At 44.5% G+C, this 24,926-nt stretch overlaps 2 protein-coding genes across 11 annotated transcripts in view; one reads left to right on the top strand and one right to left on the bottom strand.

The window, feature by feature from the left end:
• Positions 1-22,666, top strand: part of Ero1b (endoplasmic reticulum oxidoreductase 1 beta) — a 93,176-nt gene extending 70,510 nt beyond the window's left edge. For 4 of the 6 annotated variants that reach the window (XM_087181924.1, XM_087181921.1, XM_087181923.1 and 1 more), the window contains one exon: positions 22,567-22,663. In XM_087181924.1, coding sequence (XP_087038050.1) covers positions 22,567-22,648 — 82 coding nt within the window. In that variant the 3' untranslated portion in view covers positions 22,649-22,663. The other 2 variants (XM_087181925.1, XM_021266372.2) reach the window with 2 other exon arrangements.
• The window catches only part of Gpr137b (G protein-coupled receptor 137B), a 42,923-nt gene that overhangs the window by 2,333 nt on the left and 15,664 nt on the right, over positions 1-24,926 (bottom strand). For 4 of the 5 annotated variants that reach the window (XR_015439447.1, XR_015439448.1, XR_015439449.1 and 1 more), the window contains exons 2-6: positions 22,915-22,964; positions 6,590-6,812; positions 4,210-4,356; positions 1,976-2,104; positions 628-752 (exon numbers count right to left, since the gene is read on the bottom strand). Coding sequence is in view for 2 of the 5 variants with exons in the window: in XM_004854614.4 (XP_004854671.2) it covers positions 628-752; positions 1,976-2,104; positions 4,210-4,356; positions 6,590-6,812; positions 22,915-22,964 (674 nt within the window). In the remaining 3 variants the exon portion in view is untranslated. The remainder of the gene's footprint in view (positions 1-627; positions 753-1,975; positions 2,105-4,209; positions 4,357-6,589; positions 6,813-22,914; positions 22,965-24,926) is intronic. The other variant, XM_021266382.2, reaches the window with a different exon arrangement.

Here is a 24,926-nt window from a genome sequence, read left to right as displayed (position 1 = left end):
TACTGCACATGAAAGCACAGCATAGGCATAGGTGAGATGAGGAAATGGGTGCTCCGATACAAACTGTCTGCATAATCTAGTGACTCAGAGCTCATATCCAATGAGACTGCTTGAGCTGGACCAAATCACCCCACCTCTAGATACCTTAGTTTCATCTGAAATATGAGGCTTACGATAGTACTGACCTCACAGGACTGCAATTAAGAACTGTCATCAAGTTTTAAATTTGGTCCTTATACTGTATTCTAATAAATGCGTGTCATTTAACTGATCAGAACATCTGACTAGAGAAGTCTGCCTGATTTCCCACATCATGTTCCACTGAGTGATTCCATGGTCAAGTGCTCTTGGACATTCAGAGTATATCTTAGCATACCACAGACAAATTCTGTAAAGTAAGCTGATTTTCTGTTTAAACCTTCATTTCTCATCATGTGTATAACAGCATAGCTATTAAACTGTCCCCATGAATTGTTTAGGAAACACTACTGTACGTAATAATGTTGTGGGGCTTTTAAAACTTCGTTAGTTCTTTCTCGTCACCAGGGCTCCCTAGCCTTCAGATTGCACCCATTGCCATGGTGCAACCCTCTCCTCCACAAGGCCCCTCTAGGTTAACAGTCTTACCTTCCCTGAAGTCCCTGAGGTGCAATGTTCCAGGCAAGGTCATCGTCACTGTCATATCTTCGAGGGTTGTCAAAGAAGTAAGATCTGGGACTGAATCCGTGGCTGGGGACTATTCCAGGATTGGTCTAGAAAGACAGGTGATCGATCACTGGGCATACTTCCAGGCACCGTGCCTTGCCACAAGAGACTAAAAATGTTCTCCCATCTGGACAGAGTCTGCTTCTTTCACCTGGAGTGTTCCTTTTCTTTAACAAGATTAACCTTTCATCCAGTCTTGCGTGTAACAACAAATCATTTTAATTCAATGAAAAATCCCCAAATTAGGCAAAGTAGATAGTGCAATTTGGATATACATAATCATGTGAGCATTTATAACAAAAAATTTTTAAAGGTGAAATCACCTGGGGAGCACTGCCTAGCCTGTTTTCATATCCTATCTCTGTAATTGTTTCACCCTGTGTCTGCCCCCTCAAACTGAATTCACCTCAAAAACTCCAAGGCACACTGCTGGATTTCATCCTGAGCCATTGCTCATCGCTGTGCTGGGACCACAGGCCAGGCTATGCCCCACCCCCCACCTGCCAGTCTCATCACTTTCTGTTCCTGTCTCAGTAGTGACTCCCCAGAGATGAATTTAAAAGAAAACAAGATAAAACAGCATGTCCACATTAACTGGGTGTGAACTAAGCACTGCAACTTGTTTGGCAGCTGCTTTTATGCTTTCCTCACTGCCCATGAAGGCCAAAATTCACAACTCCTTTGTGAGAGCACACATCAGTCAAAACTCTTCCACCAGTTTGTGTGGCTAGAACTCTCTGTAGAGCAAAGGCTCCCAGGAGTTTGCACTCTCACTGCTTTTGCATATTCTGTCCTGCCCCTATAAATCATTGGTTGATCAGAAACATGACCAAACTAGGGGAGAGAATTTATAGCACCCTTCCCAATACTGTTTTTACCTCCTTGTCATCCCATTCAACAGCCAGCACACTATAGGGGCAAAGAATTAAATTACCATTCTCCACTGCCTTTTGCTAAAAGAAAACCTTATCTACTTGGGGCACAGTAAGCTGAGCCTCAAATACCAGTGAGGCTGATGCATTAACTAAAGTGGTTATTTCCTCCAGGCGAGGAGATGCACCTTACTTTCATTTCTTTAATAAAATAAAGCTAAACCAAAACACATTTCCCTGAAAAGAGAATTAAGGAAAAGAAAGTCTGAACCAAACAGTCAAGGGACTTTCTATATCACAGTGGCCTGAAAGAGGCTCTCTCCTATATAGAAAATAATTTCAGGTTTCTGAGCAGAATTAAGACAATGTTTTATGGAAATATAAAATGGTGTACTTACAAGGTCCTTTGTGGGATTTCTAACTCGGAAGAAGTAAACTACCAAGGTGGTGGGCAAGAGTTCCCACACAAAAAGCACCACTCCAAATACAACATAGCCAGCGTCTCCCAGCTGATTCTTCAGATCTGCCTGTTAGCAAAAGAGAAACAGAAGCTCTATACTGAGGGCAGAGAAAATATTCTGCCTGACATGAACAGAATCTTATTACAGTATTTCTTTTCCCTAAAATGTGCATAAAGAAATCCTGTAATAATGGTCAACCTGGACAATTATTTAAACACTCAGTATTCAGACAAGAACTCCCCATCTCTGACATTTTATTACTTCATTCCTCAAACTCTTGCTTGTGTATAAATGTACTCATTCACTTAGATCTGAACTAAATTTTTCATCAATAACTGAATAGACTCTTAAGGGTGTCTCCTTCATTCTCCACAGCAACATGTGACCCAGGATAAGCACGCCAACTGTAAACTTTTATTCACATAAACCGAATCCTGCTTTTCAATCTTTTAAGCCTATTGCTGGTTAAATTTTCTAGAAAAAGTCCTCAGTGCCCTGGGCATTTGCCTTCCAGCCCAGGGAGATGGCAAGGGGGCCTGGCTAATGACAGTTTTCTCCCTTCAGCAGACAAGAGGGGAGTTGGGTATGGTCATGCCTCAGAAAGACCAGCATTTGAAAAAAAAAAAAAAATGCAGCAAAACCATGCCAGAGAATCACTCCCCTACACTGAATTCTGCCTTCTGTTACAGTGAAAGCGCAGAAGTCCACTCCACAGTCTCCCTCTCCAAGTGATCCCTCACACTTCACGTCCCACATTTCACCTGTGCTCCTGCCCACATGCACCTGTGGCCATCTGTCCTGCTTGCTCCTATATTATTTTGGTTATAACAGATGTAGACATATATATCCAATAAAAATAAAACTGACCCTATTCTAAAACCAGGGCTATTATAAACTTGATTAAAAGAAAATAATTATTTTGTTAATACCAACTCATTTAATGGACTTCAGTTTGGGCGGATGGAAAAGATCTAGAGGAGGAAGGTGGTGAAGGGAGCACAACACTGAATGTATTTACCACCACTAAATCACACACGTAATTAGGATTCACATAGTAAATCTCACGTGTGGCTTACTACAACTTTTAAAATCCTGTGTATCCTGAAGATGTCTCTAGTTGGTCACTGTTTAAAGTTCAGAAAATATATATGTAGTTTTACCAGGCATACCTCAGTCAGGCCTTGCCCGTGCTAGTGGCATTGGGGCTGGGTGTGGGCTGCTGCCGTGTTCATCCTCCCCTTACCTGTGCCTCTTGTGAAGTTGCCTTGTCCTCACCGTTTCAGCTCATCAGGGTCATTATATTCCTTCTTCTGTTGACTGAATTCAGCTCAAATTTTGAGCACTATGGAAATTTTAGAAGATTTATATATAGTTGGGGATTCATTTTTTTCGAAGGAGAGCTGAAGGAGCCTGTGCAAATCAATCTGTCTACTAGAAAAAAGGTACATTTCTCTGGAATGGCTTATCTGTCTGTCTCTGCCTCAGTGCAGCATAAGCTCCCACAGGCAGGGATGAAGGAGTCTCCATCTTCTATATCCCCAGAACTCTGTATTGTCTGGCATAAAAAACTGGTATTTGTCAAATAAATGTCCTTTTTCTTTTTTTGAGCTTTTATGAGCTACATTTTCCTACATTTGTTCACTTGCTTTACAGTTGGTAACTTACTAATTTATAGGATACATTTGGGGTAGAAGGGAAGAATCCTATTGAAACCACTGGTGCAGGGAGGCTTTACTAAGCCTTAGTATCTTCAGTCACTGTGGTCTAGGTTTTCTCCAATGCTGTCCTGCATTAAAAGTCTAACTTCACAGTTTTAGACATTTTCTCACACCTGAATACAATTTATCTTTGCAAATTTTACTCTTTAATAACACCATCTTATAATACTGCTTGATGAGGACCCCATGAGGTGGAAAGAAGTGTGCGTGCACCTATGTGCAGGTTTATATGTCTGCACATCTCTAATCTGATATTCTCAGAAGTCATAAGCTAGAACAAGGCAAGTGCCTTGGTCCCATTTGACAGATGAGGGTGCACACAACACACTGGAAGGGCTGCTCCAGGTCGCACAGCTGTTCAACAGCAGAAACAGAGTCAACATCTCTGCCACTTGGAATGCCACACAGCAAAGGGTGCCCATCCCAGTCATGCCTCGTGGCACCTACACTGACCTGGTCTGATACATTGTACCAGTCATAATCAAAGGACTGGACGTTCATCTGAGAAAAGGACAAGACGAACAGGTTGTAGCAGGCCCGGGAGGTGTACAGCAGGATGACGGTGATAGCAATGGCAGTCACTTGGCACACAGAGGAGCCCTGTAAGAGAGAGCCGGCAGGGTGGGCCATGGCAGGTCCAGGACACTGGCCCCTTGACTGTCCCTCACCTATTGTCACCCAGGAGCCTATGGGGGATTTCAGAGGTGTGAAAGCACATCAGGTCTCAGTCAGAACCCTCCACCTTAGTCCTAAAACCCCTTGGCGACTCCGTGCAACTTCAGATTTTAAGGTGTTTAATGGCTTTGACAGTTCAGTGTCTGCAGCGTCTCTGCCTCAAGCCCAGAAAGTCATAGGGCTTATGTTGTTAAGTCTCTCACTGCCATACTCAGCTCCAGATCCTCCCAGCCAAGAGGCACAGCAGGTGAGCCCAAGAGAGCCTCTGGCTCAGGGGACACAGAAACAGTCTCAGAGGGACAGGAGCTGGGAGAGGAGGCATTGCAAAGTGTGCTACAGTGTGTTCTTTCTCAAAACCCACAGCCACTGAGGATGGACCAGCATGAGTACTGATGTGATTCAGAGTAGAATTACATGGAAATCCATGACCCATGCTCCACTCTATGAAGCCATCAACTTCTCAAGCCAGTCAGAGAACCCCTAGTTGGAGACACAGTTAACATGACCATAAAAGCTAAAACTAAGTTTTGCATTTGAAGTCATTAAGTCCAAAATACCACTTCATTTCACCAGTAGTTCTTTGTTCCCTCATAAACCACAAAGGTGAGCAAAATGGCATTGTAACAGTCTACCAGTGAACCTGTTCTGTTGAAAACTACAGTTTTTTAAAAAATGCTTTCATTAGTCCCTATATGGGAGATAAAATAGCAGAGAAAGTTAAGGCAAAATCAAGTCTAAAATACAACAGAGGGGCCAGGAATGTAGTTCAGTGGCGTAGTATCTGCCTGGCAAGTGCCCAGGCCCTAAGCTCAATTCCCAGTCTCTTCTCCCCCCACTCCACCCCGCCCCACATACAACAGAATTTATAAATGAAAGAACTACTTTGTTACACTAACTTGTAGGATTTGCAAGAATCTGGCTAACTCCCAAGATGCTCTGTGAGAGTCAAAGTTAGAACAGATTTTAATCTGCTGATCACTTTTGAAGACACAATACTGTGAAAGACAAAGCTGCCACTTCAGACCAAAAACATTACAGTCAAAATGAGCCCGAAGGGAAGCAGGCAGATGGCAGATTTTCCACAGGGCACACAGGCACTGCGTCTCAGAAGCAGAGGAGCTGGGCAGATCACTCAACCATTTAGTGAGGGGAGGCAGGTCCACAGAGGCAAAGTGACAGGGGCAGGGTCCCTAGCCAGCCCTGGCCCCACTGCTCACCAGGCTTCCAGGCTCAGGTTTGGAATCTCAGTGAGGGAATTAGGGGGAGCTGGCTGACCAGATGCACTTTGGTACCAGAGCATATCTGCACACATCTGCCTTTTATGACCCTAGAGACAGGAAAGTGGGACCTGGGAGCTGAGGGTACAAAGCACAGGATAGAAGGGAATGGGCCAGGAGCTTCTCTCCTACCCATGTGTGGCTCAGTCTCTGAACCATCCACAGGCAAGACAGTCTCTGGAACCCCATTTCTACCTTGAAGGAGAGGCTACGTGAGGGCATAGCCCACAAGTGTGAGTCTGAGTCTGAGTCTCCAAAGCACAAGGAGGCAGTAAAGGCCACAGATCCTGCCAGGTGTGACTCAGCTTTGTACCTGCTAGCTGCGTGCCCTGGGCAAGCTATTTGAGCTCTCTGTGCCTTGGTTTCTTTATCCTAAAATGGGGATTATAACACTACCTAACCCAATAGATCTGTAAGGATGACACCAGGTGAATACACAAAGTGCCTGCCAGGGACACAACACTAGATGTTTGCTATTAGTGCTGTTGGTACCGTCAATTCTCACTAATCCTTTAAAATATGGGTTAAATATCTATAAACCAAAGACGGAACTCTCTGCCAGTGATTCTGCACACACTAACATTTTTTTTGGTACCGGGGATCAAACTCAGGGCCTTGTGCTTGGGAGGCAGGCACGGTGCCACTGGGCTAAATCCCTGGCCCAGCACACACTAACATTCTTAAGCCACCTGAGATGGAACAGTTCCTACACACAAAATTCAGTGGACTATACAGCCCTATGTCCTGGTGACCACAGTGTGGCTAATCATTTGCTAAAGGACAGGTGCAAAAAATATTTGTTGAGTGTGTCCTGTACAAATTAGACACCTATTTTTATGAACAAGTTTCATGGGAGGGATCTGAACACATTCCCACTCTACCTTAGACTCCAAGTAAATGTTGGCTAAGGACATCTTTGAGATTTTGTAGAGACAGATGGAGAGAGAGATGGCACACAGCACGAAAAGTGTGTCATTAATGGCCACTCGCACGGAGACGATGACCTTCCTATCCCAATTTCCTGTCTTCACCAGCACAGCACAGGTCAGATTCACCAGCAGGAAAACAAGACTGATCAAAAGGGAGACCAGATAGAGGGGCAACCTAGAAAGGAAGAGGGACAAGTTTAAGGCAACAATTCCTACACAGTGGCATACATTCTGGGTCAGCAGGCTGTGAAATGCAATGGTTAACCTCTCCAAAGTAGATGCACCAAAGTAACACATCTAACAGCTTGGACTTTAGCAGCAGACATTCCAGATTCAAGTTACTAACTGACCACAAGCTGTGCCCGAGGGTCCTTGATGAAGGACTTCACTATCTCCAGGAGGTCATGAGGCCTGAGTGTGAGCTCAGAAGTGCTAGGTGGCCTTCGTGAGACTCTGACACGCTCCCTTCATGACGGGAGAAGGTCATGCTGACAGCCAAGTGCTTGGTCTGATACGGCATTCCAGGGAGAGCACTGGCCATTCAGCACTGTCAGACCACATACACAGCTTCTATGAGCCTCAGTTCCACCCCTAAAAGTAAGACCCTGCAGTACCACCTCACAGGGTGTTTGTGGAGAGTTAAGTAAGATAATGCACAGTCAGCCCCCACATCCACTAGATTCACAGCCCAATTCAACCAGCTTGGATGAAACGTTTTAATTGCATCTGAACTGAACATGTACTTTTTTTTTGTCATTACCCCTAAGCAATATAGTATAACAACTATTTACATAGCATTCACATTGTGTTTGGTATTAAATTTAGAGAGGATTTAAAGTTACACAGGAGGATTATGTGGGTCTTACAGAAACACTGTACCATCTGATGTGAGTGTCCGAGGATTTGTCTCTGAGGCAGGTGCTGAAACTAATCTCAATACTGATACCAAAGGGCAGCTATATTTGTGTAATGCAACTTTTTATATGATATTTTACCTCCAAAAAGTCACTAAAGTGGAGTCCAGGGTCCCTTACTATTGGATGAAGTTCTTACTATGACTACAAGCTGGCCATGGGAGCTTCCCTAACTAAACAGAAACTGTCCATTTCACTGGCCATCCTCACAGAGCACACACTTCCCGGAGGATCCAGTCAATGTAAGGTCTTCTCAGATTAGCTGCTACTGAAGTCCCTCTTCTTGAGTGTCCACACTGTTTATCTCAGGTGACCACCATATGCTAGCATGCAGATAGGGAACTGCCTTGTTTGCTCAAAGATAGGCTAGTTCAAGTATATTTGTAATTCAACTCAGAGCGCAGAAAATCATGAACAAGAGTGGTGAGTGAAACTAGAAGGTGATGAGTGTCTTCAAAAGCTACCCCTAAAAATAAGAACCAAGAGAGATTATGTAAAGGTGCAGATTTCCAATGATGAATGTCATTATATTGTATACCTAAAATGTACCAATAAAAGGATAAAGAAAAAAAAAGCTACCCCAGACCAGGGCACAGGAACCCAGATTACTGTTCTGGCCCCCAACATCCACTGATGATGGGGAGCAAGGGGAAATGGGAGGGGCCAAGAGATAGAGAGGCAGAGGAGAGAGGAGGAAATAGAGACTTGAGAGAGGGCGGAGGCCCTGGCTCCAGCCTCAGATGCCCAAGTGGTATGCTAACCCCTACTTTCACAAAGTGAGTTGAGAGGGATTTCATGCCTTGCAATTAATTCTGCAACATCACTAACAGTCTCTCACATGGCTCTCAGAACCCATGCTCCACCAGAGGGCTTTGCCCACCCAGCTCCCACGTGCCCTGCAGTAGCAGCCTGACTGCTCTCCCCCTGGTGCACAGGTGGACACACACACAATCTCTATCTAGATGATAAGTTCCCTGAGACCAAAGCTTAGGCTGTTCTTCAACCCGTGTCTACACTGCAGGTGGCAGGGGGTCCCTGCTGTGTTAAGAAGTAGTGAGGGCTTAGTCCAGAATGCGCTACATTAGACACCTGTATGGCTTGTGTTTAGATGCCCCCCCCTCAAGCCTCCTGCTTTTTCAGAGGTGGCTGAATCTAGAGTGTGTGAATGATTCATGGTGGGGCTAGGCTTGAAGGCACAAGGATTAAGGGCTTGCGTGCTACCTGCCTTAAGTAGTCTGAATAAGATGAAAAGGTACAGAAAGACACTGTTAAGGTCTTTTGTTGCTTTTGCCGTCTTTTTTTCCCTTAAATTCTTTTATTGGTACATTTTAGGTATACAACATGTTTACATTTATCATTGGGTGCTTGTACCTGAACGTGATGTATCTTGGTTCTCATTCTTTCCCCATTGCCTGTGCGCCCTTCACCCCCTCCACCCTTCCCTATTTACATAGACTTCATTTCCATTTTTTTTTCTTTTCTCATATAATTTTTCCTTTCCATTCTTCCCTTTCCCCTTCCACCACCCCTACACCTTTGGACCTTTTCCTATTTCAAAGTATCAATTATTAGTTATTAATCCTTTTAGTCCTTATTTACACTCTCAGTTTCTCACACTAGAGAAATTATTCAGTATTTACATGTCTTATTTCACTTAAGAGTATGGCCTCAATATGTATCCATTTAGCTATAAATGACTAGTTTCTCATTCTTTATGGCTGAGTAGTACTCCATTTTATAAAAAAACCACATCTTCTTTATCCAGTTTCCAGTTGATGGGCACTTGGGCTGTTTCCAAGCTTTAGCTATTATAAACTGTGCCACAATAAACATGGGTACACATATATCGCTGTGGTATGATTCTTTTAATTCTTTGGGGAAGATACCCAGCCGGGAAATAGCTGGGTCAAATGGGACCTCGAGCCCTAGTTCTTTGAGGTATCTCCATACTGATTTCCATAGTGGTTGCACCAGTCTGCACTCCCACCAACAATGGAGAAGGGTTTCTTTCTCTCCACACCCCCGCCAGCGTTCATTATTGGTTGTTATTGGTTGACTTCTTGATAGCAGCTATTCTTTCTGGAGTGAGGTGGAATCTCAGTGTTGTTTTCATCTGCATCTCTCGAATGACCAGTGATGTTGAACATTTTTTCATGTTTATTTGCTGCTTTTACTTCTTTGTCTGAGAAATGTCTGTTCATTTCAGATGCCCATTTTTGAATTGGGTCTTTGAATTTGGGGGGGTCTGATTTTTTTCAGTTCTTTATATATTCTAGATAGTAGCCCTTTGTCTGAGTTACAGCTGCTAAAAATTTTTTCCCAGACTGTAGGTTGTCTCTTAGCTCTGTTGGTGGTTTCTCTTGCAGTGCAGAAACTTCTCAATAAGATGAAATCCCAGTTGTTGATTCTTTCTGCTAGTTCCCGTGCTACTGGGGTTTGGTTCATAAAGTCTTTTCCTATGCCAATATCTTCAAGAGTTCCACCTAACTTACCTTCCAGCAAATTTAGTGTTTCTGTCTTAATATTTAGATCTTCAATCCACTTAGATCTCAGTTTAGTGCATGGTGATAGATATGTGTCTAGTTTTAATCTCTGACAGGTTGAAATCCAGTTTTTCCAACTCCATTTATTAAATAGGCTGTCTTTCCTCCAGTGAGGGTGGTTGGCTCCTATGTCAAAGATGAGGTGGCTGAGTGTGTCTGGAGCTGTTTTTGCATCTTCTATTCTACTGATCCTCAGGTCTGTTTCTTTGCCAGTACCATGCTGATTTTATCACAGTAGCTTTGTAGTATAGCTTCAAGTTGGGTATTGTGATACCCCTGGCCATGTCTCTGTTGCCCAGAATTGCTTTTGTTATTCTAGGTCTCTTCTGATTCCAAATGAATTTTTGGATTGTTTTCTCTAGTTCTGTGAAGTATATTGTTGGAATTTCAATCGGCATTGCATTAAATCTGTATAGCAGTTTTGGAAGCGTGGCCATTTTCACTATATTGATTCTTCCTACCCAGGAACAAGGGATGTCTTTCCATTTTCTTATATCCTCCTCGATCTCTTTTTTCAGGGTGCTGTAGTTTTCAGCATAGAGGTCTTTTGCTTCCTTTGGTAGATTGATTCCTAGATATTTCATTTTTTTGGATGCTATTGTAAAAGGAATTGTTTCCCTAATTTCTCTCTCAGTGAGTCTGCTATTTGTGTATAAGAAGGCTATTGTTTTTTGAGTGTTGACTGTATATCCAGCTACTCTACTGAATCTGTCAATTAAGTCCAGAAGTCTTTTGGTAGAGTTTTTTGGGTCTTCTATGTAAAGTATCATATCATCAGCAAATATTGACAGTTTAACTTCTTCCTTTCCTATCTTTATTCCTTTTCTTTCTTTCTCTTTTCTAATTGCTGTGGCTGTTGCCAGAACTATATTGAACAGGAGTGGTGACAGTGGGCATCCTTGTTTTGTTCCTGATTTTAGCGTGAAACTTTTCAGTTTTTGACCATTTAGTATGATGTTGGCTGTTGGTTTTTCATAGACAGCCTTAATCAGGCTGAGATAAAAACCTTCTATTCCCATTTTCTGTAGGGTTTTTATCATGAATGGGTGCTGGATTTTGTTGAATGCCTTTTCTGCATCTATTGAGATGATCATATGGTTTTTGTCCTTGACTCTGTTAATATAGTGTATTACATTTATTGATTTAAGAATGTTGAACCATCCTTGCATCCCTGGGATAAATCTGACTTGGTCAGGGTGTATGATCTTCTTGATGACCCTCTGTTTTCTGTTTGCCAGTATCTTGAGGATTTTTGCATCTGTGTTCATTAGGGAGATTAGCATGTAGTTCCCTTTTTGGGTTGGGTCTTTCCTTGGTTTTGGAATCAAGGTAACACTTGGTTCCAGGAATGAATTTGGAAGCCTTGCTTCCGTTTCAATTTCCTTGATGAGTTTAAAGAGTAATGGCATTAGTTCTTCTTTATATGTCTTGTAGAATTCAGCAGTGAAGCCATCAGGACCTGGGCTTTTCTTTGTTGGTAAATTTTTTATTACATTTTCAATTTCACTCATTGTAACTGGGGTGTTTAGAATTTCTATATCTTCATTTAAATTTGGCAATTCATATGTATCTAGGAATCTCCGTTTCTTCTGTGTTTTCTATTTTATTAGAGTACAGGTTCTCAAAGTAGGTATTGATGATCCTCTGGATTTCTGCTGGTTCTGTTGTGACTTCACCATTTTTATCCTTAATTGCATGGATTTGAGTCTTTTCTTTCCTTTTTTTGATAAGGTTGGCTAAAGGTTGATTTTATTTATTCTTTCAAAAATTAATTTTTTGTATCATTCTCTTAGTCTCCATTGCATTGATTTCTGCTCTGATCTTTATAATTTCCTCTCATGTGTGGGCTTTGGGTTTATCTCTTTTTCTAGGAGTTTGAGGTTCTGCATTAGATTATTTATCTGAGTTCTGTTTTCCTAATATGGGCATTCACTGCTAAGAATTTCCTGCATAGAACTGGTTTCATTGTGTCCCATAGATTCCTAAATGTTGTGGTGGCATCATCATTTACTTGTAGAAACTGTCTAATTTCTTAATTTCCTCTGTGACCCATTGGTTGTTCAGGAGGGTGTTATTCAATTTCCAGGTGTTTGTGGGAGTTTTGCAGTTTCACATGTTATTGATCTCCAATTTTATTGCACTGTGGTCTGATAATATACAGGGGGTAATTTCAGTTCTTTTACATTGACTTAGACATGTCCTGTGAGCTAGCATGTGGTCTAATTTGGAGAATGACCTGTGTGCAGATGAAAAGAATGTGTATTATGATTTTGTGGGGTGGAACACTCTGTAAACATCTATTAAGTCCATTTGTTCAATAGCTTGGTTCAGTTCTAGGATTTTGTTGTTAATTTTTTGTCTAGATGATCTATTTGTGATAGTGGCGTATTGAGGTCCCCCACTACAAATGTATTAGTGCTTATTTGGTTTTTCATGTCCATTAATATTTGTTTTGTATAGTTGGGGGCATTCATATTTGGTGCATATATATTTAGGATTGTCATCTCTTCCTCTTGGATTGTTCCCTTCACAAGAATATAGTGACCATCTTTGTCTGTCTTAATTAGTTTTGGTTTGAAATCTACTTTGTCTGCAAATAAGGTTGCTACCCCTGCTTTTTTCCAGGTTTCTGTCATGTGGAGAGCCATTTTCCATCCTTTTACTTTCAGTCTATGAATTTCTTTTTGAGTTAGGTGTGTTTCTTGTATACAGCATATTGCTGGATTTTGCTTCTTAATCCATTCTGTCAGTCTACTTCTTTTGATTGGTGAATTGAGGCCATTAACATTGATGGTTATGATTGAGAGATACTGACTCATCCTTGTCATGATGTTTTACTGTTGTTGGCTCTTATTTCTTTTTCCCCCCTTTCCCTTTAGTTTCTTACCTTGTCTGGTGGCTTCCCTCTGTTGAGCCTCATGGAGTTTTGACCTTCATTATCTTTTTCTAGGATATTGCTTAGAATTGTTTGGAGTGCTGGTTTGGTGTTCATGAAATTTCTCAGGTGTTCTTTGTCATGGAAGTATCTAATTTCCCCATCAATTTTGAAAGATAATTTTGCAGGATACAACAGTCTAGGTTGGAAGTTATTTTCTTTTAGTGCTTGAACTGCTTCACTCCAGGCTCTCCTTGATTTGAGGGTTTGTGTTGAGAAGTCTGCCATGATTCTGATGGGCTTTCCTTTATAGGTGATTTGTTTCTTTTCTCTAACTGCCTGTAGGATTTTGTTCTGTTGGGTTTCTGGGATCTTGACTATTATATGTCTAGGTATAGATTTTTTTTGATCATGGCTGGGTGGAGTTCTATATACCTCGCTTATCTGTATGTCCAATTCTCCTCTGTCTGGAAAGTTTTCTACTATTACTTCTGTGAACAGTTTTTTTTATGTCAGTTGTACTTTCTCCTGTTTTTTCATGGACTCCTATCAGTCTTATGTTATTCTTCTTTGCATCATCTAGCAGCTGTTGAATTGATTTCTCATGGTCCCTTACTATTTTTAAGAAATCTCTGTTTTCATGGCCCTTCACCGCAATCCTGTCTTCTGTATCTGACATTCTATCTTCAGATTCTCTTAATCTGCTCTGCATACTTTCAGTGGGGTTTTTAATCTCCTGAATATCTGTTTGAATCTGTTTCATGGATTCCATTTCTTTCTTATGTTGGGCGATCATGGTTTCCATTTCTTTCTTATGCTGGGAATTCCTGGCTTCCAGCATGTTTCTGAGCTCATCTATTTTTTTTTTTTAATCAGTTTCTGTTCTAGAGCCTCTAATCATGTCTTTCACTCTGCTCACCATCTCTGTAGTTATCTGGGAGATTATTTCTGCTTTGAATTTTTCTGGAACCTCATTCATCTGTTTTGTTACTTCCTGGGCTATCAGTTCAGGGTGTCCAGCTGGTTGATTATCAGACTTTTGCACCTCATTTCCCCCAGAAATTGCCTTTTGTGGGGTGAAAGTCTGGGTTTGTGACTTGCTTAAATGCCTTCTCATTTTTGTTTTTGGTACTGTCCTTGGTTTAGTTCCTGGGTTGATATTATGAAGTTGTTTATTGTAAGTATCTTTGTTGATCTATTTAAAACCCTTATGGAATGATTGCTTCTCAGAGGTGTCTACCAGATATAGCTGGTCTTTAGGTTTTGAGTCCCTAATTACTCTAAGGCTATCTCATTTTCATTATACCAGAAAGGAAAACTGTTTAGATCACAACATCTTAGCCCAAGTCATACAATCAGCAACACCATAGCATCAAATACCTCTTAAAGAATGACAATTTGTGGTAGTTATTAATCTATCACCTTTAAAAAATAAAGGGCCTGCTTCAAGGTGTGTCTCTGCTGTCACAATAGACAACGTGGGCAAGTGTGCAGTTATAAGTCAATGAGTCTCAGTAAGCGAGTCCCAGACCAGTGAGATTCAGGCAATTTCTGGTTGCAGGTCCCAAGTTGAGCTCTCTGTCCTCCTGCAGGGTTGCACTCTGCAAGTTTCTACTGCAGGTTTCAGCTGCTTTTCCCCTGAAGAAAGTCCAGTTTCTGATGGGAGCTGATAATCCCTCCAACTTAGCAATCACGGTGGTCTGGTGTGCCTTTATTTCAGAGATTCCCTTCACTTTTCCAGTGGGCTTGTTTCCATCAGGGAGCCCGCGACAGGCATTCTCTCTGTTGTTCACTTCTGGAGCTCAGGACAATGGCTTTTGTCCCCCTGTGCCTCTGCAGTGTGTAACCAAGTAGCTGCACAGCCAAAAGACCAGAGGCCGGGTGGGGGAGATTGTTGGAGGCGCCTGCACGGCCAAGCCGTCAGCTGGTGGGCCTGCCCAAGGGGATCCTCCTCACCCTGTCCTGGTGGCTGGTGGAAAGCCTGTCCTGGTGGCTGGTGGAAAGCTGGTGGAGCAACCTTTTGCCGTCTTCTGCTGCTATGAACTGTTGCCCCTCTGCCACCCTGTCTTGGAGCCAGCTGATTATGGACTGAAACCTTTACAAACTGTAAGCCAAATAAACCCTCTCCCCTCTAACTTTGGCTGTCAGGTATTTTATCTCAGTAATGAAAGAAAAGTAACTAACACCACCTGAACACAGGGTGCCCTTCTGTCTCCTGGAAATGCTCTATCACAGTGCTGCTCTCTGCCCCTGGCTGGGAACAGTCTGGCATGGAGTAATTACATCTTCCCAGGTCAGGAGGAGGATTTTAGATGCCACTCTGTGTTGGAGGCCACTCGCTCTTCAGGCCTGTCCTCCACACAGCTTGGGTGGCAAGAAGGTGCAGACCACATGTGCCTTGCAGGGACAAGATGGGTGGGCTGGAGATGAGAGCTGGAGAGACACAGAGGAGGAGCAAGGGGGCCAGGGCTGGGTACTCTGTAGGGAGCAGCGGGAGACTTAGCAACATGACACTGAACAGCCAAGGAGTGGTGGCCGCCCTCTCTGAGTCTGAGAAGGCCAGTCTCTGGTGCAGTGCAAGGGCACAGGCAGGATAGAGAGACCACAGGTACAGAGCCTTCCTGGGAGTGCTCGTTACAGGGAGCAAGTGACATCAGGGAAAGAGGCACGGCAGGGACCCTGGTGTGGTTTGAACTGCTACCACCACCCCCAGAAGGTCTACGATGTGAACAGTGCCCCTTGGATTGGTGCCTGGGACACAGAGAAGTACTGGGGACTTTATTGTGGGTCACAATGCACTTAAAAGTTTTTCAACCAGAAAGAAATGTCTCTGGAAAAGGAAACATGAATGATTTGCCAAGGACAGTTATTCTCCAGGTCATGACCACAGATCTGTTTTCCTGCCATGCTCTGTTGTCCCCTCTGCAATCCAGCATCATCCCAAGTCTGTGGTATGGAAAGGGTACCGCTACCCCCATCCTAGTCCCCAGCCTCGACATCCACCAGCAAGTGTTGTGCACAACTGCCTTGTTTCTTTCTGCACCACACTCTGCTTCCCATAACCAGTGTCACGGTGCCCCAAGAGACACTGTGCATTTAATCCAAAATTTCTTCCCTTCCTGCAGTCTGCTGTGAAGCCTGTGGCATGCCTCAAGCTGATGGCGGGTCAAAATGAGGGCACAGCCAAGGATGTAGCTCAGTGGCACTCCACCTGCCTGGCAAGCACAAAGTCCTGAGTTCAATCCCTGGTACCAAAAAAAAAATGAGGGAACAGAAATGTGCAACCAGCCTTCGGCCAGTCACCTGCCAAGGTTGAGTGCCCAGCCCTCCACTCTCCACCCAAAATAGGTGTTCATATCTGGCACAGAAAGGACCATTGCACAGCCCTGGGCATCATGTCTGGCTCAGAGGAAGCTGGGACGGATCATCATATGTCCTCATGGGAGGGGGGAAACCAGAGCATGTGCCAGTGGGAATCAAAGATCTGTACCCTGGCGTCTATGAAGTCCAGTTTGAGTGTTTTATTTTGGTCCACTGTGATTCCGTGAAGCACACACTGCAGAAACTTTGAGAACACCCTGGTGGTCTGTTGTTTTGGGACCCCGTCCCCCAGGCACACACCCCATCAGTGACAGCCATGGCTCCTCAGGCAGCACTGGGGCCAGTCATCTTTCCAAGTGACTCCTAAAGGTGGTGTTTAAATACCATGAAACTGTTTGTATACATTGTTCTTCCCCTTTGGGAAAGTATCAGAAGGACAGAGGGTGAAGAAACTGGCTGCAACATCCCACATCCAGCACCACCCAGCGGGGCACTCCCTGCCAGCAGGGGCTCCCTGCACTGTCTCCAACCCAGGCTTCCACATCAGCTCCATCAGCCTCCAGCCCAATCCTTCCTTCCCTGCCCCTGCAGCACCAAGGAGAGGACAGGTATGGGGGTCAGTTGAAGCATGACGCCACACTCTCTGCTGGGAAGATGATAGTTCATGCCTCCCAGGGCCATTATGAAGACCAGCAAGTCCTAAGCCTCCCTTCCCTGCTTTCTCTGTGCTCAACCCTCAGCCTGCACTCTGCCCAGTCTCTTTTCCTCAGTACACCTCCTCCACCCACCACCTTGTAAGCGGCCCCTGGCAGATGTGTCAAAGTCCAGGTCTCTGAGGGTACTTGAGGGCACCTGAGGACACAATTCTGTCCTTTAGTGCAGGCACATGACAGACTTTGTTATAACAATAATGAACCAGCAAGGTCATGTGGCTGTTTTGTCTTAATGTATATCTCAGAAAAGCTGATAAAGACACCCAGCTCTTGAGCTCTGGAGCTGCAGCTCCAACTCTCATGCTCCAATGGTGCCCTGATGCTGGAAATTAAAGTGTGTTCCTGCTTTGTTGTGGTATCTGCTCCACAAACGTTCTTTTCTTTGGGAACCTTGCCTGACAGGGCCTCCCTTCAGCTTACGGGCCTCCCTTCAGCTTACAGCCCCCCCCCCCCCGCCCAGGACTCATGGCACAGCCCTCCTAACAGTCTCTGCCACCTACTCGATGGACTCAAGGCCTCACTCAGCAGCCACCCTGCCCAGCCTTGGGGCACCCTGCCTTTGTGCCCTAACCTTCCTGGTTCTCCCGCCTCAACCTGTCCCTGGAGGACCCTGGTTTTACTTCTGGCACAGGAAGGCATCCTGGGCTCTCCTCTGCCCACTTCCTTGGGAGGTGCACTCACACCTCCACTCCCACTGCAACTTGCAGATGAGCAAGTTTAAATATCCCTTGTTTCAGGCTAACGCCTCTGCCCAGAGCACAAACTCATTCCCAGTGGTCTGCTGCTCAATGTCCCTGTCCCCCACACCAGCGTCCCAAACCCAATTCCTTGTGTTCCTAACATTCCTCTTGAATGTTGCTATTTCTGTTAGGGGCACAAGGATTTTTCACAGGTCCCTAAACTGTGTTCCCATCCCCATCCCATGCGGAATCCTCTGTCAAGCTCAACAGTGCACCTCCTTTGCCAGCCCTCACTGCTGTCACACTGCCTCCTGCCTCTGGCAGAACTGGTATGGATAACCCAAGCTCACCTCCACTCTGAACCCCACCCTGCACCCTTCAGTCACTGCCCACCTGGTCACACTATCTTTGTGCCTACAACCTTCCTCCTCTCCTCTCCTGATTTCTATCAAATCCTGTTCTCTGAGCCATTGGCCCACTAATCACAAGTCTGCTATTGTCTTAAAGGCTATGTTGGAAGGTCTGAAATAATTTAGAAAATGTGATCTAATGGAAGTTAAAAAGTCAGAATGCAAAATTGTACATGCAATGTAAACATTAGCTTTGTGTTGGCAAATGTATATAATGAAATGCATCACTGTATTTCCTTAGAGCTGGGGGGTGGGAAATAGATTTTCTTTCTTTCCCCGTGTTTTTTGTAAGAGTTGAGCATATCTAATGCAAAACCCTGCAATCTGAAATGTTTTTCTTTGTAGTGCTGATGATTGAACCCAGGGCCTTGCACATTCAAGACAGGTACTCTACTATTGAGCTACCTCCCCACTCCTGAAATTGGAACATTTTGAGCACCAACATCACACCTCAAAGTTTCAGATTAGCCAGATGTAGTGGTATTTGCCTATAATCCCAGCTGCTTGTAGGATCATGAGTTCAATCCCAGCCTGGGCAACATAGCAAGACCCCATTTCAAAAAACAGTTTCAGATTTTGGAGCATTTTGCATTTCTGATTCTTTGAGGATACTCAACCAGAAAGTCTATGGAAATATTTCAAAATCCAAGGAACTCCAAAATCTGAAACACTTATGGCCTCCAGCAATTCAGATACAAGATACTTAGCCTGTACTCATAAATTTTCTTTTTCTATTTCATAATTTTTTCTTATTGAGCGTGTATAACTTTCACACTACCATACAAATCCGAAGTTGTCTGCTACAGGTCTGCAGCTGGGGTAGAAAGGGATAGGTCTGGAAGTATGGAGAGTGTTGGGAGGGGGCAGAGCACACCATCAAAAGTGTGATGTGTTTTGTATATTGCCCAAAACTACTAATTTTAAACTCAGATCACACAGGATAAAGAGCTCATCCTGACAAAATGAGAGAAAAGATGAAAAGAGAATCAAGTGACCAGTATGTGGGAGGATGATTTTGTTTGTGCAACCAGAAGGGCCAGCATGTCTGGTCAGCTATGAGGGGCAAGGGCAGTGGGCAGTGTTTAGGAGGCAGCTCCTACTTGCCTGGCTGGCCTTGGGAAGAGGCGTGACCGGCATGCTGCTGGGCATCCACTACCACCTCCTCTTGGGAGGAGAAATCAGTGGATTGCACTGTTGCTTCAAATCCTCTAAAATCACAGCTTTCTTAAAGGGAAATGCAAAGCCTGGCTCATTATGTTTTTGTATTTATGAAAAATTAAAAGTACCAGGCGTAGTGGCACACAGCTGTAATCCCAGCTAAGGCAGGAGGCTGAGACAGGAGGATCATCACAAGTTTAAGGACAGCCTGGGCTACATAGTGAGTTCAAAGCCAGCCTGGATACATGGTGAGACCCTGTCTCAAAATCCAAAGGAAAGGAAAAAAAAATCAAAAGTGAGCCTGATATGGTGGCACACACCTGCAATCCCAGCCCTCTGGGAAGCTGAGGCAGGAGGAGCACAACTTTGAGCCTAGTCTAGACAACTTAGTGACTTAGTGAGACCCTGTCTTAAAATATAAAATAAAAAAAGAGCTAGGGATGTAGCTCAATGCAAAGGCTCTGGGTGCAATTCCCAGTACCACAAAATTAATTAATTAGAAAAAAATGGATGGAAAATACTTAAAAATCAAAGTACTTATGAGTATTCCCACACCCAGCATTCACATTTCCTGAGCCAAAGAGATAAAAAGACATATGCTAAAAGGAAAACTGAATCAAACTGGCACCAACTCCAGCAAGGCTGAGCTACTAATATGTTAGGGAAAGGGAACTTTAAGTATAAACTAAAGGGGCTCTTGGCTGGGTTGATATAAATTATCTTCAAAAACCCAGAATCACTAAAAGGAATAGCTTGGGATAGAAAGTTTCCACTACTTCTAGACCAGTGGTTTATGTTTCATCTCAAATGCGTCATGACTGAATTAAGGAAGTCAGCCTGTTCAGAAGCCAACATACCAGGACACCTCTAGGGACAAATCAGAGCCTGAAATGTCTCCAGTGGCATCCAGTTTAAGAGAAATGAGGAGTTAAACAGACAAGACCAAGGATGTGCCTAACCGTGAACAACTAGGATTTCTTTACACATGGCTACTAAATTAGCAAGCCTGAGTTAACAGGATTGTCCCACTGAAACCTCACTCTTCTGTTCAAGAAATCCCAACATTCCCTTCCAACATCTGGATCCAACTGTGTCTCTTCCCATCTTCTCTCTCCGTCTCTGCAAACCTCCTCCCCAGGGGAACAGTCACAGGTGTCTGCACAGCCCATCTCCTGTGTGTCCCCATGCACACTTGTCGCTCCAAGACCCCACCCCTGAGGCTCAGGGACTGAAAGCTTTTGAAGGAACTTCCTTTCCTTCCAGTGTTTTCTCATTCCACCTCTAGAAGATACCTGATCACCATAAACCAGTCCCCTGATCCAATCAGAATGTGCTCCACCCACTCTTCACTCCTCTTTGCCCCAGATTCCTTGCCTATCTGCATTTCTGGTTGAGAGACCAGAGAGCAATATCATAGGTACAGAATAAAGGCAGGCTGGTTTGTTACTGGAAAAGGTGGTGCACTCCTGTAATCCCAGCACTCTGAGAGGCTAGGGCAGGAAGATCACAAGTTCAAGTCCAGCCTGGGCAACTTTGCAACTTAACAAGATCCTGTCTCAAAATATAAAATTTTTAAAAGGGGCTGGGGATGTAACTCTAGGCCCTAGATTCAATCCTCAGTACTGAAAACAAAACACATGTCCAGGCACACACACAAATGCACAGTTTACCTGAACTTACTACAGGCTGAGCATCCCTTGGCCAAAATTTTTGGAACCAGAAATGCTTCTTTGAGGTTTGAGATTTTTAAAAAATATTTGCATAGTATACATAAAGAGATATCTTAGGGCTGGAATCCAAGTCTAAACATACCATTCCCTTATGTTTCATATACACCTTTTAGCCGGAAAATGATGTTAGACAACATTTTTAGTGCACCTGTGTTCTAAGTGTGACCCGTGACTTGAGGTAAAGTGTGGAATCTCCTACTCCGGGCATCACACTGCTGGAGGCAGCTGTTTTGAGGGCACTTTGGATTGGGGCTTTTCATGTTAGGGATGCTCACTGTCCTTGGGACCAACATCATTTCTTAGTGGACTCTGCAGTTCCAGCTGAACAGTCTGGTGAAAACGTAAGTAGAATGACCCAAAAAGGAGTGAAGGGAAAAAGCACAATCAGGAGAAAACCAAAACCCAGGACAGTCAGTCTCAGGACTTGTATCCTGTCGAGGGCCGAGTCATTTTCCAACTTCAGAGAAACTTTCTGGGCTTGTCCCCTGGATGTAAAATGGCGTGAAAGTATTACACTTCCAGAATTTTAAATCAAGTTCAATCACACACACAGTGGACTCACAGTAACAACAGAGAACTGGTACCAGGACTCCCAGATACCAAAGCCCACAGATGGTACATCTCTTACATCAAATGGCACAGAACCTGTATGTATCCATCCAGAGTTTCAATCATCTCTGCATTACTTGCAGTATTTACTACGATATGAGTACTATGTAAGTAGCCGCTATATGGAATTTAGGGAATAACAACAAGAAAGTCTATACATGCTCAGTACAGATGTAATATTTTTGATCCGTAGTTGGTTGAATGCATGGATGTGGAGCCCATGGATATAGAACACAGACTATATTTAAATAAACTATGATATGTATACATTTTAACATTTTTTTAAATAACAAAATAATTTTTCATCCTGACCCATGCAGGTGACTTGCCCCAAACCGCATGGCTAGGGTAGGCAGTGCTCCAGGGTGAGGCCACTCATCCACCACAGGCCTCTTCTCCCTTAGCCCCCACCCCTGCCAAATTGTGGGTCCCCCTTCCCCATGGTGGGGATTAAACCTAGGGCCTTTGCACTGGGCCACATCTCTAGCCCCAGCTCATTTTTTTTTAAAAGTAGTCTTGCCAAGTTGCCCCGGCTGGGTTTGAATTTGGGATCCTTCTGCCTCCACCTCAAGTGTTGGGATCAAGGTGCACACCACCATGCCCAGCTCAAGTCTAACTATTCTTTAAGCCACTGGCTCTAGGCTTTGGGGAGTCACAGGCCTCTTTGAAAATCTGGGGAAAGCCACAGATCATCTCCCCAGGAAAAGAATGTGGTGCTATCTCTTCTAATAGATTGGGCTCATAACTTAAGGGGCTCCCTTCTAAACCTAAGCCTCTCCACAAGCACCCTAGCATAAGCCACTCTTCCACAAAATTCCTGTGACTCCCATGGCCCACAACAGTGGCATTAATTGTTGGGTGATTAAAAATGGATGGAGACCAGTTGAAGGAAGTAGAACATGGGAGTGGACCCTAAGGACTACATGTGTACTCCCCAGACCCTTCTCTGGCTCTCTTCCTCTTTTTCTGCTTCCAGCTTCCATCGGGTGAGCAGCTTTCTTCCACCACACCCTTCTTGGAGCCAGCTGACCATGGACTGTAACCTCTGGAAGCCATGAGCCAAAATAAATCTTTTTTCCTCTAAACTGATTGTCTCGGCTACAGTATTTGGTCACAGTGCCAAAAGCTAACTAACACACCCAGTTAAGTCATAATCCATGAGCTGGCTGTCATTGGGGTCGATGCCACAGGCACACAGCTGCCAAGCAGAACCATTCTGGGCTCCCAGAGGAGCAACTCGCGCACAGCCCAGAGGAGAGGTAGAGAGGCAGCTTCATGTGAGTGCTCCCAGCTCCACTATGGAGAGAAATCCCCAGGTACTCACCGGTATTTGAGTAATTCTGGAGAGTACTTGGACTTGGCTTTGAAAATCACCTGCAATGACAAATTTTAAAAAACACAGGTTGGGGTACAGCATGCTGACACCAAAATCCAAGACCAGTGCTCGGAACCCTCCCCCTTCCCTATACACCCAGGTGCTCAAGCACATTTCCTGAAACTGAGATGCCCACCTTGTACAAGCACATTTGCTATGCAGACTTTTTAAACTGAGTGTACAATTTTATATTTAAAAGTAAAGGTATTTAGGAATGGCTAAGATGGTTTTAAAAGAAAACAAAAGTAAAGCTGTTACTGATCTATTTGTGCTAAGCACTTCTCAAGATTCTTATGTGTAATCAACAGGCCTCCATTTCCATTAAGAATTTTTACTGGCAAAGCACTGCAGTTTGAATGTAAATGTCCTACATTCAAGGTTTCAAACTCTGCAGCATATTTAAAATATTACAACATCTTTGGAATACAGAAGTATCAAACTGGGCTGTTTTCTCGGGGAGAAATATTACAGACTGAAATTTCCCTAGAGCTGCAACTACACAATCGTGACAGCGCCCACACGTGGTGGGAGTGGACAGGGAAATGGACAGGCGGCACTTTCGAGAAGATGTGAGGAGGAAGAAAGCAGCCACGCACTCGAGTGCCAGCTCCACTCCTCCAGCATGTGGGTCTCGCCAGGCTCTCGGGGGACCAGGTGGGGTAGGAGCATATGAGCTCCTGTGTGGATGGTCCCTGGGTCCCTGACATTTAAAGGGTGGTGGGGGCACTGGCAGAAGGAGAGAAGGGGTGTGGAAGAGTAGAGGTGAGATGAGCCAGTGAGGTCTGGGACCCACCGCCCAGAAAGTCTTGGCCCCCTGACCAACATCTCTCCTCCATCCCCTCCCTCCTGTCTACACTGTTTCTGTGTCTGACTTTTTTCAGTGCCACAGGGAAATGAGATCCTGCAGTACCTGTCCCCCTGTGCCTGGCTGATTCACTTGGCATCACCCAGGTCCACACTGAGTAAGTCTTGGAGAGCAAAAGTGCTATCACTGTGCTTAACAATCACACTGCCTACACAGTACTTGTAATTTGCTAAAGAGAGTAGATCTTGAAGAGTTCACACCACAAGAAAGGAAGTAACTAGGTAAGGGGATGGGTGTGTTAATTAGCTGATTATAGGAATCACTATGTATACATAAACCAAAATGTTACAGTGCACACCTTGAATGTACATAATTTTTGTCAATTATATCTCCATAAGGCTAAAAAAAGACAACTCACATTCCCTACTTGTGAGCAGACCATTCTCCATAGACTTTCCTTGTACCAACCCTAGGCCTCTGATGTCTCCCTGGACTCCCACTGCTCCCAACACACACATCCCCTCCCCCAAATCCCCAGTCACATGGCTCCCCTCAGCTTTCTGCACGTGGCTCTCCTCTCAGGGTTTGCTCGGTCTCTGCAAATATTTGTCTAAGGGACTGAACAGGGGCCGAGGTGACAGGACTGAGCGGCAGGCAGGGGACAGGGGCTCCTGTTGTGGGGGGAGGGGTGGGCAGCGCAGGGTCTGTGGTGACACATGGGGGTGGGGCGTGGCAGTGGCTGTGGGGTGTTACTCAGAGGTGTTACCTGTCTGAGGAGGAACAGGAGCAATCAGTTTGCTGGAGGGGCATCTGAAAGCAACCCTGGAAGTTCTTCAGGGACCCCGGTGCCTGTTGATGCCAAGGAGACTAGGCCCGTTCCCTGAACGCATCTACACAGAAGCTGCTCCCTGGGGAACCTTCTAGAAGACATTCTGAGGATCTAAGTAGTTCTCAGGCTTTCACAGCAGAGGAATTCACCCAGGAACTCGTGAAAAATGCAAATCCCAAGACCCCCTTTTCAGGGATCCTGGTCCAGGGGGTCCAGGTGGGGCCTGGAAATCTGCATTCCCATGGCTTTGGCACGATTCTCCCCAGCTAGCCCAGGGCCCCCTGGTGGGAAATTCTGATCTACACAGAATGGCGCTGCCTGACCCAT

Source organism: Heterocephalus glaber, unplaced genomic scaffold, assembly GCF_053883595.1.
Source record: "Heterocephalus glaber isolate CG9 unplaced genomic scaffold, H.glaber_assembly_v1.0 deba00001472, whole genome shotgun sequence".
Taxonomy (NCBI): domain Eukaryota; kingdom Metazoa; phylum Chordata; class Mammalia; order Rodentia; family Bathyergidae; genus Heterocephalus; species Heterocephalus glaber.
The sequence above is the reverse complement of the archived record's forward strand: the minus strand, read 5'-3'. Positions and strand labels throughout refer to the sequence as shown.